General features: G+C 34.1%; 2 protein-coding genes across 2 annotated transcripts; both read right to left on the reverse strand.

Annotated features, from left to right (window-relative positions):
* Window positions 1–860: 860 nt before the first annotated feature.
* On the reverse strand, window positions 861–13,874 carry LOC113495149 (nicotinamide/nicotinic acid mononucleotide adenylyltransferase 1). Its single transcript, XM_026873757.1, has 7 exons — window positions 13,619–13,874; window positions 13,334–13,445; window positions 10,491–10,602; window positions 9,902–10,120; window positions 9,347–9,448; window positions 8,816–8,976; window positions 861–3,777 (listed from the first exon to the last, which is right to left on the reverse strand). The coding sequence occupies exons 1-7, from the start codon at window positions 13,692–13,694 to the stop codon at window positions 3,753–3,755; spliced, it is 807 nt and encodes a 268-aa protein (XP_026729558.1). The 5' UTR covers window positions 13,695–13,874; the 3' UTR covers window positions 861–3,752.
* LOC113495150 lies at window positions 6,060–8,806 on the reverse strand. Its single transcript, XM_026873758.1, has one exon. It carries the CDS (start codon window positions 7,611–7,613, stop codon window positions 7,020–7,022), a length of 594 nt encoding a protein of 197 aa, XP_026729559.1. The 5' UTR covers window positions 7,614–8,806; the 3' UTR covers window positions 6,060–7,019.
* Window positions 13,875–13,944: the final 70 nt, after the last annotated feature.

Consider the following 13,944-nt stretch of genomic DNA (forward strand, 5'->3'; position numbering starts at 1 on the left):
TACAATAATGATAATATTATATTTCTTATCACAATTGAAAACAGAAACTAATAAAAATCCACATTACAAATTATACCACCAGTAGGTACATGAATTCTTGTCGATAGGAAAAAGACTACGTAGTTTATTAATTAAGAGAATTTACTATTCATACATCCCAAATCAAGTGCCCTGCCATCGCCTCCAAAAATAATACTTGCAATAGTGAAAGCGAGATAGCACTATACACAACTATAGCTGCATCTCGCTTCCACAAATGCAAAAGTCTGCTTAAACAGGCGATAGTAGCCTCTCTAAACATTATCAGATTAAATACTTTTAAAACCAATCTTAATGGGTCATTAAATAGTACCAAACATATTTAAAAGTTAATGTCTGCATACACCTTTACATAACTACACAAACATTATAATACGTGTTCAATTAAAAATAACTTGCAAACTAAAATCATTTTAAATGTAATCTTTACTTTCATTGTATTTCGATGTTTTCGATAATTATCTAAGTAGATTTTTACATCTTTATATGTATGTAGGTATGCATTTCACCACTTCTGACAACTGTTATTGACTTTTCTGCTATTCTAGTACCATCGAATTACGGTGAAGGTGCAACTTGGCACCTTTTTTATTCCAAATCAAAATCACTTGGGAAATGATCGAAAAAGATTTAAAATAGCCATATCTGACCTGGATTTGGCTAAAAATACTGAAAATATAAGTTTTCAAGAACTTATTTTTTTTTGTGTCAGAAGGGAACGTTTATTTATTGTAACTAAATATTACCAACTGAAAAAAAGAGTAGGATATTCCATAAATAAGGTTTGTTAGAACATAAGCAAAGTTAAATAATAAAGACAATTCGCATTAAAAAGCCGTATATTAAGTACAGAGCAACTACAAACACACTGCACAGCTAACATGATGTTACATAAAGAAATATTCACAACAAAATAATATTGAGACGCTGTAGAAATACAAATTAAGCTTCAATTAAAACCAAAGATTATTTTTTGATTACATTTTATAATAAACCCTTGTCTCAAGCAAATACAAACAAATTATCTACATTGTGAAAGGATGAAAGCAACTTTTAATTTGACTTGTGTGAACAATTTAAGCCACAAATACAAAAAGATATCTACATGAATATATGATTTTCAATTCTGTTATCTATTACCTAGGTGTTATGTCTGATTTTCGGATACGTTTATTCTGCTGTCAATGTTAAGCTTACTAGCAAAGCAGAGTATTTAAAAAGATATAATCTTATAATTAAATGATCATCTAACGAAACTTAAAAACGTAGATTTTTACCTCTACCATGCAAGGGATCAAGTTTAATTGGTCGGTTTCTCAATCGCAAAGTTGCAATCTACAGCGTCCAATATAAGTAGACATCTGGAACAAACATACAGCTAAACAATAAATAGCTGAGGAACATGCGGTTGGTATACTGCTGGTTGTCGCGGCCAGTGCGCACGCGCATAAAAGGAAACTGTAGATCGAACATCGGTGATCATATTCCGGGCATCATGATTTAAGTGACAATGGCTAAGTGGCGTTAATAATGGAATTAATAGACGTTAATTCAATTTACCAATTATTTAAGTGTCGATGCACACAAAACACAGATATTCAAGTTGAAAATTAGTCTTGAATTTCTTTATTGTATTGCCATCCTTTTCTCACACTGTATGTTGGTGAAATACTTCAATATTAATTTTCTCAAGTTTGACGATGATTTCATGCAAACAACGCACTGGCCGGACGCAGTTACATACTAAACATTGACTAATCAGATCCTTAAAATTAAATACATATTTTATATGTATAACTAAAAATAATAATTATAAAAAAAGCCTAAATTATATTTACGTTCATAAACTTTTTCACAGAATTGTAAACAGCAAAGTTATTCTTTGTGATTTTTATATTTATAAATCATAAATATTTATAATAATACATTTTGTATAATATTCCTTGTTTATTTTGAGACAAACATTATTATTATTACTAATGTCTTGAATACGAGAAATAAAATCACTGGGATAGTTTTATAAGGCAAGATAAAAAAATATTAAAAAGACCAAAAATGATTCATGCATGATAAAGCCAAAATATCGTCTTGCACATGCGAGAAATCATACTCTTTAAACATTTATTCTAGATTAACAGTTTATAAGGTGTGATAAGTTCAATCTACTTAAATAAAACGGGGAATGCACATTGAAGCATTGAAACTATAGTTTTTAAACATTTCTTATTTAGTAACACTTTTCATTCTGACCGAGATAAGAATAATGTCATACATTGATACTGCAAATTATTCAAGACCTCAAGAGACCAATAAACATGTTTGAACGTTTGCCAGTTGATTTGAAGAGTTTGATCCTCGTTTTCCATTTCATACTTTCAGTGCGTGGTTCAATTAACACTGGTTTTACGGTTCTATCTATTACGAAATAAGAAAAGTTTACTGACATTCAATAATAAAAAAGGCAATATATTTGTTTGTATATTAAGATCCATTCACATCTAGTTTCGGAGCTATTTGATAACACAATGCATCTCTGAAGACACTTCATTCCATATCTTCAAGTCTGAAGAAAAATTAATTAACAATTAATTAAAAAAAAATATTAAGAAAAAATATTTGCAACAAAAACAGCTGACAAAATGCAAGTGTTAAGTAAATAGCTGGCAAAAAGTCTGCTTATTTAATTATTATTTGTTTGCCTTAAAGTCAATGTTGGTATGTTTTAATAGGGCAAAATATTGTGTGTTATAAAATGTGTGCAGAGTTGCAGAGTATAGGTATGTTTAATCAGGAAATCTACCACCACCTCTTAAAAAAAGCTGTTGTAGTGTGGAAGCGAGACACCTACACAGCGTATAGCGGCATCTCTCTCCCACACTGTCAACAATCTTACTTTATGAGACGGAAGTAGATCCTCAGGCAAGTTTAAACTTAACTATTTTAAGTCACGAAGCGAAAATGCGGTCAGAAAAAGCTAAGCTATTGCTGAACCGCTAAAGGCTGCTTGAAGCAACATAAAAAAATATACATATATTGCATAAACATTTTTAATAATTTTATATGAATTTACAAAGACTGAATTATAACAACAGCTCAAGTAAAAATGGCAAAATAAAAGTAGAGTGTATCCGAACAGAAAATACGTCAAACTGACAATTATGAAGGAACTACTTTCAATTGATAGGCAAAAAATATTTGAAGTACAATAAAATTGTAATTTATCTTTAAACAATATATGCATATTTTCCACATAAGCTTCAAACATTAGAGTATGTGTCCACTAGTTGACATAATAACTTTCAAAAAACGTTTCATAGGAACTGAGAAATACTTTCGTTAGCAAGCTCTCGCGTTGAGCACATATAATATCAAATTTGTAAGTATTCCATCTAAAAATATATATTTGCCACATCTTTTATCACATTCCTTTGCCTATGATATTGTATCATTGATTTATCAAGTGATATCCACAATAATTCTAAGAAAATTTATGAATAAGTGCAAAAGGATAAAATTTAAGCAATAGCGTGATTTACAAAAAAGCTTTTAAGACTCAACCTAGTGGACACAAGAGGCACTAATATAGTTGGAACTTATTGAATGCGCGCTCCGCCCCGGCCCGCCTACGATACCGCTACGGCCCGCTACAATCCCGCTACGGTCCCGCTACGAGTCCCGCTACGAGGGGGCGTGGTCGCGGCGCGCGCAACACGTCAGCTACAACGGGCAGCCGCCTCCCTAGGCATACAACACCCAAGTTAGGATAAAGAAAAAAAGGGGCTAAAAAGACCTCAAAATAATTTAATGCTTGGAAAAATATCTCTAAAAATCTGTAAAGAAATCGACTTCATGACAGGTTTTTTAGACATTAAATCATTTTTAGGCCTTAGGATCAAGACAGGGGTAAATAAACAGTTATAAATGGGTTTCCAGATAAAATAATAAGTAACTAGTCCACTGAAACAAAAAAACAACTTTACACAAGCAAATGACAAATAACTAGCTAAAATTAAAATGAAATCTATCAATTTTACTACTGGAAGAATACATATGGCTTATATAATAAACATTTCTGCGTCTGTTTCATTATTTAAAGTCCATTGACGCTAACAGGTTAAATTAATCGTAAGTAAATAATCTTTGACAGTCGTAACAGGTAGTCAGAAGCTTGAAAAGTCTGACAACCAGTCTAACCAAGGGGTGTCGTGTCGCCCAGGTAACTGGGTTGAGGAGGCCAGATAGTCAGTCGCTCCTTGTAAAATACTGGTACTTAGCTGAAACCGGTTAGACTGGTAGCCGACCCCAACATAGTTGGGAAAAGGCTAGGCCTATGATGAATTTCGTAAGTAAATACATATTTATTTGTAGTACCTTAAATGAGCAAATATATCAAACATTTTGTACACGGAGGTTATACAATTTAGCTTAAAATTTATAGCACAACTATAGATAGCTTTAAAAGAAAAAACTCTACTTGAAATTGGAAACAAAAAAGCTACAAGCAAATTAAACTCGTATATTTCTAAAACCTATGTATCTGCATATATAGTGGTTTCTTAGGTTTACGCGAATGTTAGACATTGAAATGAAACTACTTTCACAAATTATTAATTAAAATATGAAGGTAGAACGAGCAACATCTTCTGTCAAGACGGACACCATCTCAGTCTGATCAGAACTAGACCTCTCTGGTCGAACTAGAACTCGGGAACTAAAATGAATAAAAGTAGTTTCATCTCAATATCTGCATATACCTAAGTAGATTTATCTAGTAATACAATGACTTTATTAGAAAAAAACATAATACATGTGTGATATACTAATGATTTTTTATTACCTATAAACTATCTTCTTTCTACCATGGTGCGTTAATAAAATGATTTTAAATAATATTTAAAATATACATATAATATATAATTTAGCTTCGTATTGAGCGATACTTATGCTATAACATTAATATATGTAATTAAACTATTAAAACTTAATTATTTTGTTTTAATTCTTTAATTTTAACATGCAACGACTTATAGGTTATTTTTTAGTCAAATACCAAATTATTAAAGGAATAGGAACGATAGTTAATTGGCACTAAGAATATGAAATATAATACACAATGGCTGCCACAGAATAGAAAAAACAGTAGAAATATTTATCTATTAGTTTAAATATTTATTTTTAATTGAAACTAGTTAAACATTGACGAAGATAATGAGGATTAATTTTATTTTATTTTCGTTTAAATTTATGTTTATTTAAATTTGAATTATTGGTATCTTTTATTGCAATTAGTACATCATTAAATTATTGAAGATAAACAAATTTTATTTAATTCGTTGATTATATTTTTGGTTATTTTTTTGCTTAGTTCTATCAATTCATTAATTTCCAGAATTAAATTGAATTACTTTAATGTTAAATTATGAAATATAAACATTCGTTTGGTTAAAGAACAGGTTTAGATAGTTTAGGTAAAAAGTTACTTATAAAATTGGCACTGAGTTATTTACGATTTGGGGTTATATTATAAAAGGCCATTATTATATTTAATACTGATACAATAAGGACCAGTTTGGTCCTTACTTAGTGTAATAGATTTAATTGAGACTTTCGTTGAGGAACTTACTTTTTACGATTTTTTTTTACATGTTTCCTATACAATAATCTTGGCAAATTAAATTATCAACTATTTTAGGTACTGAAAAAAGTAAAGCCTCGTTTAAATTATATGACAGAGAAAAATATTTACAAAATGGAAAGTTTTAGACATTTTTGATAAAAATTGATATCAAATTACGTTTAGTTATTCCCATGTTTATTGTTATTGTACATTGAGATTATATTATTATTTACTTTATTTAGATATCAGAGACAATAAACGTTGTTATGTATGATCTTAGGTCTAAAACTCTCTCTTCAATTTAGGTATTTAATTATAATTCCATGAAAATATATATAACAAGTCCTTGCCAGATAAATATTAATATTATTTATATTACCAGTTAAAAGTTACCACAAATATAATTTTATAAAAAGGGTATTCGATTAGAAATGTAATAATTATTTACAAGTGATAATACTTTTTTATATATGGCAATAATTGCAATGAAGTTTTAACATTTACGAAACACTAAATCTAGGGGAAAATGGAAGTATTGGGGGGCTGTGAATGTACCAAAAGTTAAATGTGCAATATGATGTTACCAACAGGGAGGTCAAAGGTGTCTAGTATTAGAATATAATACTTTTCATTATACAAAATTATATTATTTTACGACAGATGACGGGCTATTAGCTTGTCGGTACCATACTTTCGAACGGCCCGCCTAGATTGTACGCCGACTGCAATTGAACTGCAATCTGTCGGCATGTTTGGTTTGCATTTCTATTGCAGTCGTGTCTACTGTATTGAAACTGCACTTGCAATCTGCAGTTAAAATGCGGTCCGTCTAGAGCCTTAGTCTTAAATGGCAATTGCTAGACAATTCACAGAGGTTCGCATAGCCTCGAGTCTCGCCTAGATCTTCAAATTCATTTTTATAGGACGCAGGCTTGTAAAATACTTCTTGGACAAAGGACCAATCCAAGTCAACTTGATGAGGTGACATTTATTTCGACTTTTGGTACATTCCCAGTACACATTTAATTACAATCATACATACATACAATTCCAAGAAAATTGACTATATCAATGTACTAAGTATCAAATTATTTTACAGAGATCGCTTTATGTAGCGCGTCAGTTTCAAAAATGGATTTTTAGTTGAGATTCTACTGAGACCGTCATCTTACACTGTTACAAATGAACTATTTTTTTATTTTCTTTTCATTTCTGCTTTTAAATTTTAGATTTTTAGTATGTCTATCCCATTCAAAGAACATATGGTTTTAAATGACAATCTTTTGGCTTTATATTTGGCACATCGACTACTAAAAATGTTTTTCTTAAAGTAGAATCTCACCTCAAAAATAAATTTCCAAATCTAAACGATAGCCTCAGTATCACTGATCACATGTATCCCATGCTTCGTCAGAATGAGCCTCACGATATCATTACACGACCTCGTCTTATAATTCCTACCTGTGTCCTTAATCTTGATACTTTTGACCTTATCGCATAACTTACTGACCTCGGACTTGCTCTTTTTCATGTCCTCAGGTCGCAACTTCCTGATGGTTGAGGAGCAGCGTTTTTTGGACACTTCTACGTCGACCTTCTCTACGTTACCTTCGCTGACGCGTCGCTTGTACAGGTCGAAGTCTGAGTCCTTGCTTAGATAACTATCGAGTGAGCTGTACGAGTTGTCGAGTGTTACCTTGTCAACTTTGTGTTCGGTCGCGTCGCTGACGATCTTGACTGCCTTCCCTGGTATGTAAGTCGCCGGTACCTTATCCACGTATGCCATTTTTGGTTTTAACGTGTTCGAAACTGGACTGACAGAGTCAGTGTGAGAGTACGGCATTAAGAAGTTAGTCTTCCTCGGCCGCTTGACTGTTATAGTTTCGTCTATGATCGACGGCTTGTCTCGGATTGAGATCAGTATGTTTTTGAAGCTGGTCTCCTCGGGCGACGTCATTATCACGTCTTGTGGAGATCTCTTGTCATAGTTCGCGAGTAATTCTTTGATAACGTTATACTCACTGTATCCAGGCAGCGTGGAAGATTTTAAACATGTTAGTTAAGTACACTAATATGATACTTAATTCTAGTGATATAAGGTTCAAATTGGTTGGTGATCACATTTTTTTTAATGCTATGGTTAACTTGAGGCTAGGTAGTGTGGTAGGCAGGACGGGAGGCATTTGTGTAGGTAATTGTAGGGAAGGTAGGTAATTCGACCTAAGATAGACGAGTACGTCCAACCTATCCACGTAAGTAATTACAAGTACGCAAAAACTAAGCTACTTAGGTGATAAGTAGTTTCCACTTAAGGTAGATACTTTGGAAGTTACGTCAGTACGCATAGCAAAACTGTATGCGTTACTAAAGGGCAAGATGATTACCATTTGCCAGAAACAATCATAAAGTGGTAAAGTCAAACCAAAATGATGGTTAGACTAAACTATCCATGAGATTCTCCCAAAACTATTCACTAGTTTGAAACAAACCAAAATCTATTCCTTTATTTAACCATTTCAGCACACATTGTTCTACTACTGCAGTGTATTATTATTAAAATTAACACATTATACTTTCTTTAAGTCATTTCTTCCAGAAAACCTTTAAAAGGTGTGCCTGATTGTGTACATTGTGTACGATAGATTTTGGTTAGTTTCCTCAGGGCTTCCTAAGCTTTGGTTTCCAAGGAAAGCGCTATCTTCATTTAGCGGTCGTAATATTAAGTGGGAAATTCTCTTGCTGCCATTTTGTTTACGAAGGCAACCTTTTGAGTGACGCCATTCACTGCTGTATTACGGTCGCTAGTTTTTTTTTCGAGTGAAAATCCAGCTTATGGATCGCCTGATGTCAAGCGGCTTCTGCCGCCCAACTACATCCTTTTCAAAAGGAATAAAGTAATTTTGAAGGTTGGAAGGATACGATTTTTCCATCGATTTTTTTTTAACCATAGGCGATAGATAATTCGATATGCGAGGCAGAAAGTTTCTATAGAAACGCATTTTTGTGGATTGCTAACCATCTAAAATCTAAATGATGGGTATGAATGTGTAGAAGAATTCGTAGAACGATGGCGGAAACAGGCGGAAAAGATGAAATATCCCTGCTATCCTTGGGGACCAAAGCTTCACCCTGCCCTACAGCTACAGTAAGCATCCGTACGTGTCGCAGGCGCGCTGCCCGTACAGCGTGTGCGCGCGCGCGTAGGCCAGCACGGCGTCGTCCGTGAGGTACTTGGCGCTCTCGCCGCGCCGCAGCAGGCGCCGGACTACCGTCGAACTCACGTCGTTGGCCACGTAGTTTGTTACTATTAACACGTTTTTCTGGAAAATTAGAAATGGTTCAATTTATTCATGACCGCGAATCAATTTCTTCTATAGTCGTGCGATTTTAATAAACACGCGTGAGTAAAGTATTCTTAAATAAATATTTTTTAAAGGCATGGTATTTTCAATTATGCGTGTGATTCAAATTATTGTGAAAACCCTTCAGCGTGGCAAGAAAAAGTCCTTTAACTCATAACTTCTTAAAAAAAAACTACAACACTTACCATCCTCAGCAGAATTCAAAACAAATTATATTAATCATATCTATAGAAAAACTAAACAAATAATTTAATAATAACATATGCAGGTAATCAATAAAAAAAGAGAAAACATTTATATATTTCCGGTTGGTATTACAATAGCTCACCCTATGTTTATAGAGCATGTCGGACTCGTATATGAACCGCCCGGGGTCGCTGCCGGCGCGGGACACCACCACCAGCCCGTGGCGACCCACTATCGTCTCCAACTGGAAGGTGGAATATGAGGATATGTCACTATCTTTATTTTAGGAAACATTATGTTTGAGACCCTTAAGTAATGAAGGTGTCAGACGTCCAGTGACTATAATCCACCCAAAAGAAGGGTCCTTTGCCTTTCGTGTACCGGGGCTACGGTCGCCATTTCGGACAATCCCGCTGTCCCAGCAGGAGATTTTTACCACCTACGGTTCAATTTTTTCCTAGATAACGTTCATATTTAAATTATATGTATATTACTGTTCGTTGGATTTATAATTGAAATCAGCTATAAGTTTTTATAAATCCCAATAACAGAGTTCCAAAACAGTCTTATGAGTAAAATTGACAAGAAATTTCATAATTTGCCCCTCAATTTGACTGCTTTAAGACAAATCCAATTTCTAGCTCTAAACCGCACGTATCTATATCCTTAAGACAAACCACAACTGTACTATACTCACATCCTCATCCGACCACAGTCCAGGCGTCGCAAACGACTCCAGCAGATCAGCCCCGCATAGCAGCTTCACCGTCACCCCCCCGCGACCCTCCTCGTTACCATTCAGCTTCTCCATTAGGTTGTCCGGCTCGTCGATACTGTTCAGGTTGATGACGTCATCCGGCAACCAAGATGGCGGCTCTGTATGGTTGCCTGATGTTACGAAGTTGTTTATCATGTCCTGGTAGAAAGGTAAGTTTTTTTAATTTGGTTGAATGAATGCACGAATCGTAGAGTGGTAAAGGTCAGCAAGCCACACTGTGATTTACTAGTAATTTTGTTAGCCACGAACGCTTGTTCTGAGTCTGGGTGTATTTGTGCATATGCCGTGAATGTTATTCAAAGGGTGGAATGTTTTAGTATTATGCTTAAATAAGTAGCACTCTTTGTCAAAATGCAATGTAAAGCACCCGGAATTGCCCACCATTATCTATTGTAGGATAAACATTGCTAGCTATGAGCTATATTTTATGATATATCATAAAAGTTCGACTAAAAGTGGGCAGCCTTTACTAATTCAAGGTAAAACCCAGACAGAAAAGTTTCCAAACCTCATGATACTGCATGGATATCCTGGTTCTCGTCCAGCCGGCCTGCTGTGTCTCCCATTCTGATATCTTGATCCACGACGACGTCCGTAAAGCTAGCTTCAGCATTGATATTCTGGAAACATCGACAATAACCTTAGAATGTTCTGCCCTCTAGGTATCTTAGTATTATAAGTCATAGCTAAGATATGCTCACTCAAGGTAGCTAATGCATATAAGTATTCCAAGCCAGTTTAGAAATACAAAAGAGTATAGTATTCCCAGCACAGCGTGAGACGGCCACCTGCCAGATGGACCGACGACCTAGTGAAAACCGCTGGGTCCCGTTGGATGCAGGTGGCAATGCTGGAGAACTTATGAAGAGGCCTATGTCCAGCAGTGGACTGCTGTAGGCTGAGATGATGATGATGATGATAAGTTTCCCCAAGTTTTATACACTCCCTTTTCTTATCTGTTTGTTTGTCATTCCGGTTTGATTTTTCCACACAATTCTGAGGCACTTCCCGATAATTATTTTTCGATTCGTTCCTTCTTTGTATGAGAAGCTGCCTTTCTAATAGTTAGGAACAGACAGTCTTAATCCTCATATCGGTCTAGGCTTTAGGGAATCCAGATACACTGACATACATTCTCCTATCTAGAACATACTCGTAAGACGATAAGAAATCGGTAAGATGATAGGAAAAAATCAAAAACGCAATAAACGATAAAAAATGACTGGCAAAAAATGTAATTAAAGTCCGAAAAATAAGACTTATCATTTTATATTTACATGTTTATCAGTACCTTGAACCATACACAATTAATATTAGTTTTTTTCTGATATACACTACTGCTTAGATATTAGGTTTTCAAGGACACCCCTTACTACATTTTAAACACACAGTTACGTCACCCCTCCCCCCCCCACTCTGGTGAACTTTAAAGCGCTCTATCTTTAACCATTTTTATTGTTCAGATAAGGGCAAAATTGCGTGTCAAATCTTTGTTATTATCAAACTTACTGACTAAAATGATGTATAGTTTTAATACTCTGTATATGGAATCATCATCTCATCACATTGTAGTCGGATATAGAATAGATATGAATATGAAGATTCGAAAGATCCAATTAAAAATGTAACGATCCATGAAATTTTTAATTGCATTTGTTAGCAATAAGTGATTGATTGAGGCTTACACCATGACTGACGTACATTGGTCAAATCAATTGACTCTTATCATAGTCCACTGTTGGATATTCGGCTATTCCTAGATGCTATGAATAGTACGAATATGATGTCTAGTGGAAAAACTAACTGGTTATCGGCTAGTCTAGATCAGCATTATCTATTTTCAATTTTGAATTGGGAAAAATTGAAATGAAACTAGTTTTACGGATTTTATCGCGGTTTAATTCGAAACCTTTGCAGGTATCATGGTCACGGGCAGACTGAGATGGCGTTCGTCTTGCAAAGGTTTCGAAACGTCGGGAACTAAAATCTAAAATTAAACCGCGATAAAATCCGTAAAAGTAGTTTCATTTCAATGTCTAACATTCGCGTAAACCTTGGGAAAAATTATTTGTATTCTCTATGAATATTTTTCTATCTCATAAATAATTGTAATATGAACAGTATTTTCTTTTATATCATTTCTTGTAGATGTCATGCTTTTTTTGAATATATTGAGTTAATTTAATTACAGTTTGGATGCATATTGTCTTAATTAAATTTGAATGAGTATAGTTTCATTAACCTTAATTCCAATGTCACAGAGAATGGCCTTCTTGCAATAAAATATTTGATAATGACAAGTAAAAAGCCATGTATCCACTAGTTTTGCATGATAAAGCATTTATCATAATCTTGATTGGTAGTATGCAGTGCCAAAGTGCACTCAAGGCATTAGGTACCTAACTTGGCACTTAACCAGCTTTCAAAACTTATTACATAAATTGCTTAATGCACTTTGCATGGAAATGGAAGCAATAGCTGTTACGTCTATCCAGTAAATGTCTTTTTGATACCTTTTTCTTTTTATATACACTAAATAATTTCTTAAATAAATAAAGTGTTTAAGGATTACTGCATAAAATTATTTAAATTTAAAACATACCAAAAGAAGCATCATATAGCATCAATAAGCAAAAGAAGCGTTGGTCATCCAGGAGCAAGATGGATCGATGACATAATAAAGGTCTCGGGTCAAGTCTGGATGAGGCTAACACTTCACCATAGAAATTGGCATGAGAAAGGGGAGGCCTATGCCCAGCAGTGGGAGGATAATGAAAACACATCCCCAGGTTTCCCTTTCATTAAAAATTCTGTGGATTATAACCATCTGTATTGTGTCATATCAGATTTAAATTAAATGATGATTAGATATAGACTTTGTACTAAGAGTGGAAAGCAAAAGAAGTTTCAAGAAAAATAACTGCAGATTGCCTTTTTTCTGCCTAGCCTATTTCCAAAGCTGTTGGAAGGCTTCCAATAAAACTAGTTTCAGCTGAATCCCTGGTCTGCATAAAACTAGGATTTAGAGTTTCCTGTACTTGGTATTTTGATCACTTGCCTTATTATTTAGGTAATAATTAATAATTTCCTAAAATGGAATTGTTATTGGATTGTTAGTCTTCCTTATTAATTTGATTCAAGTATTGTAAATATAAAGATAGAAATAATTTCCCATTGTCAATAGTTTTTGACTTTAGTAATGTTTAGTGAATTTAATAAAATATTTGAAGGTCTTGTAAATATTTTTTCTGTATAGCAGCCATATAGATTTTACATTGAAATAATTTATAAATGAAATCTGCATAACAGCAAAGCGCTTGCATAACATGTTGAAATAATTTAACATTGTACCTGTGGTGCGCTGCTACCAAATCTTTCTTTCCATAAGCATCATGTACCGGAGACACCAGGCCTCCCACAACATTCCCCAAGTTCAGAGAGTGAATATAATCTTTTGCAAGTTCTAGAACAAATAAATACAAATTTCTGTAAATAACAAACCAAATACAGACATAAACTTGATTCAGTAAAGCGTACTCATTACTGTAAAGGTCAAAAGTTCAAGTTCACGACACTAAATTCAATGAAAAATGCATATTCAATGCGCAATTTTTTCTTCGGTATCCAATTACTTACCGAACAACCGGAGGTGCATATACGTCGGCGGGCTGAAACTGCCGCAAGCCATCAAAACAATCTTTCCGTAAGACATTTTGTGACTTCACTTGCTTATCACAACAATAATACTACTTGAGTTTGCAGTTTTTTATCACATCACAACAAATTCACACATCCGTCGCTTCATTGATTATACTCTAGAATGCAACTAAATTAAAAATTCAGCTAATATTGGAAACATTTTACGACTGTAGAGCACTTTTTTCTGATAGCATTACTATTACGTCAAAAGTCAACTTTCACACTCCGTTCTACGCAATAATAGACCCAGTTAAAATTGATTC

The sequence above is a fragment of the Trichoplusia ni genome, chromosome 6 (assembly GCF_003590095.1).
Source record: "Trichoplusia ni isolate ovarian cell line Hi5 chromosome 6, tn1, whole genome shotgun sequence".
Taxonomy (NCBI): Eukaryota; Metazoa; Arthropoda; class Insecta; order Lepidoptera; family Noctuidae; genus Trichoplusia; species Trichoplusia ni.

Bases quoted from the DNA above. Each gene is read 5' to 3' on its own strand.
- LOC113495150 (XM_026873758.1), bottom strand. From the start codon at position 7,613: ATGACGTCGCCCGAGGAGACCAGCTTCAAAAACATACTGATCTCAATC.
- LOC113495149 (XM_026873757.1), bottom strand. From the start codon at position 13,694: ATGTCTTACGGAAAGATTGTTTTGATGGCTTGCGGCAGTTTCAGCCCG. The intron at 13,446-13,618 runs GTAAGTAATTGG...TATTTGTTCTAG, and splicing joins TATGCACCTCCGGTTGTTCG to AACTTGCAAAAGATTATATT. The intron at 10,121-10,490 runs GTTTGGAAACTT...CCTTTCTACCAG, and splicing joins TATCCATGCAGTATCATGAG to GACATGATAAACAACTTCGT.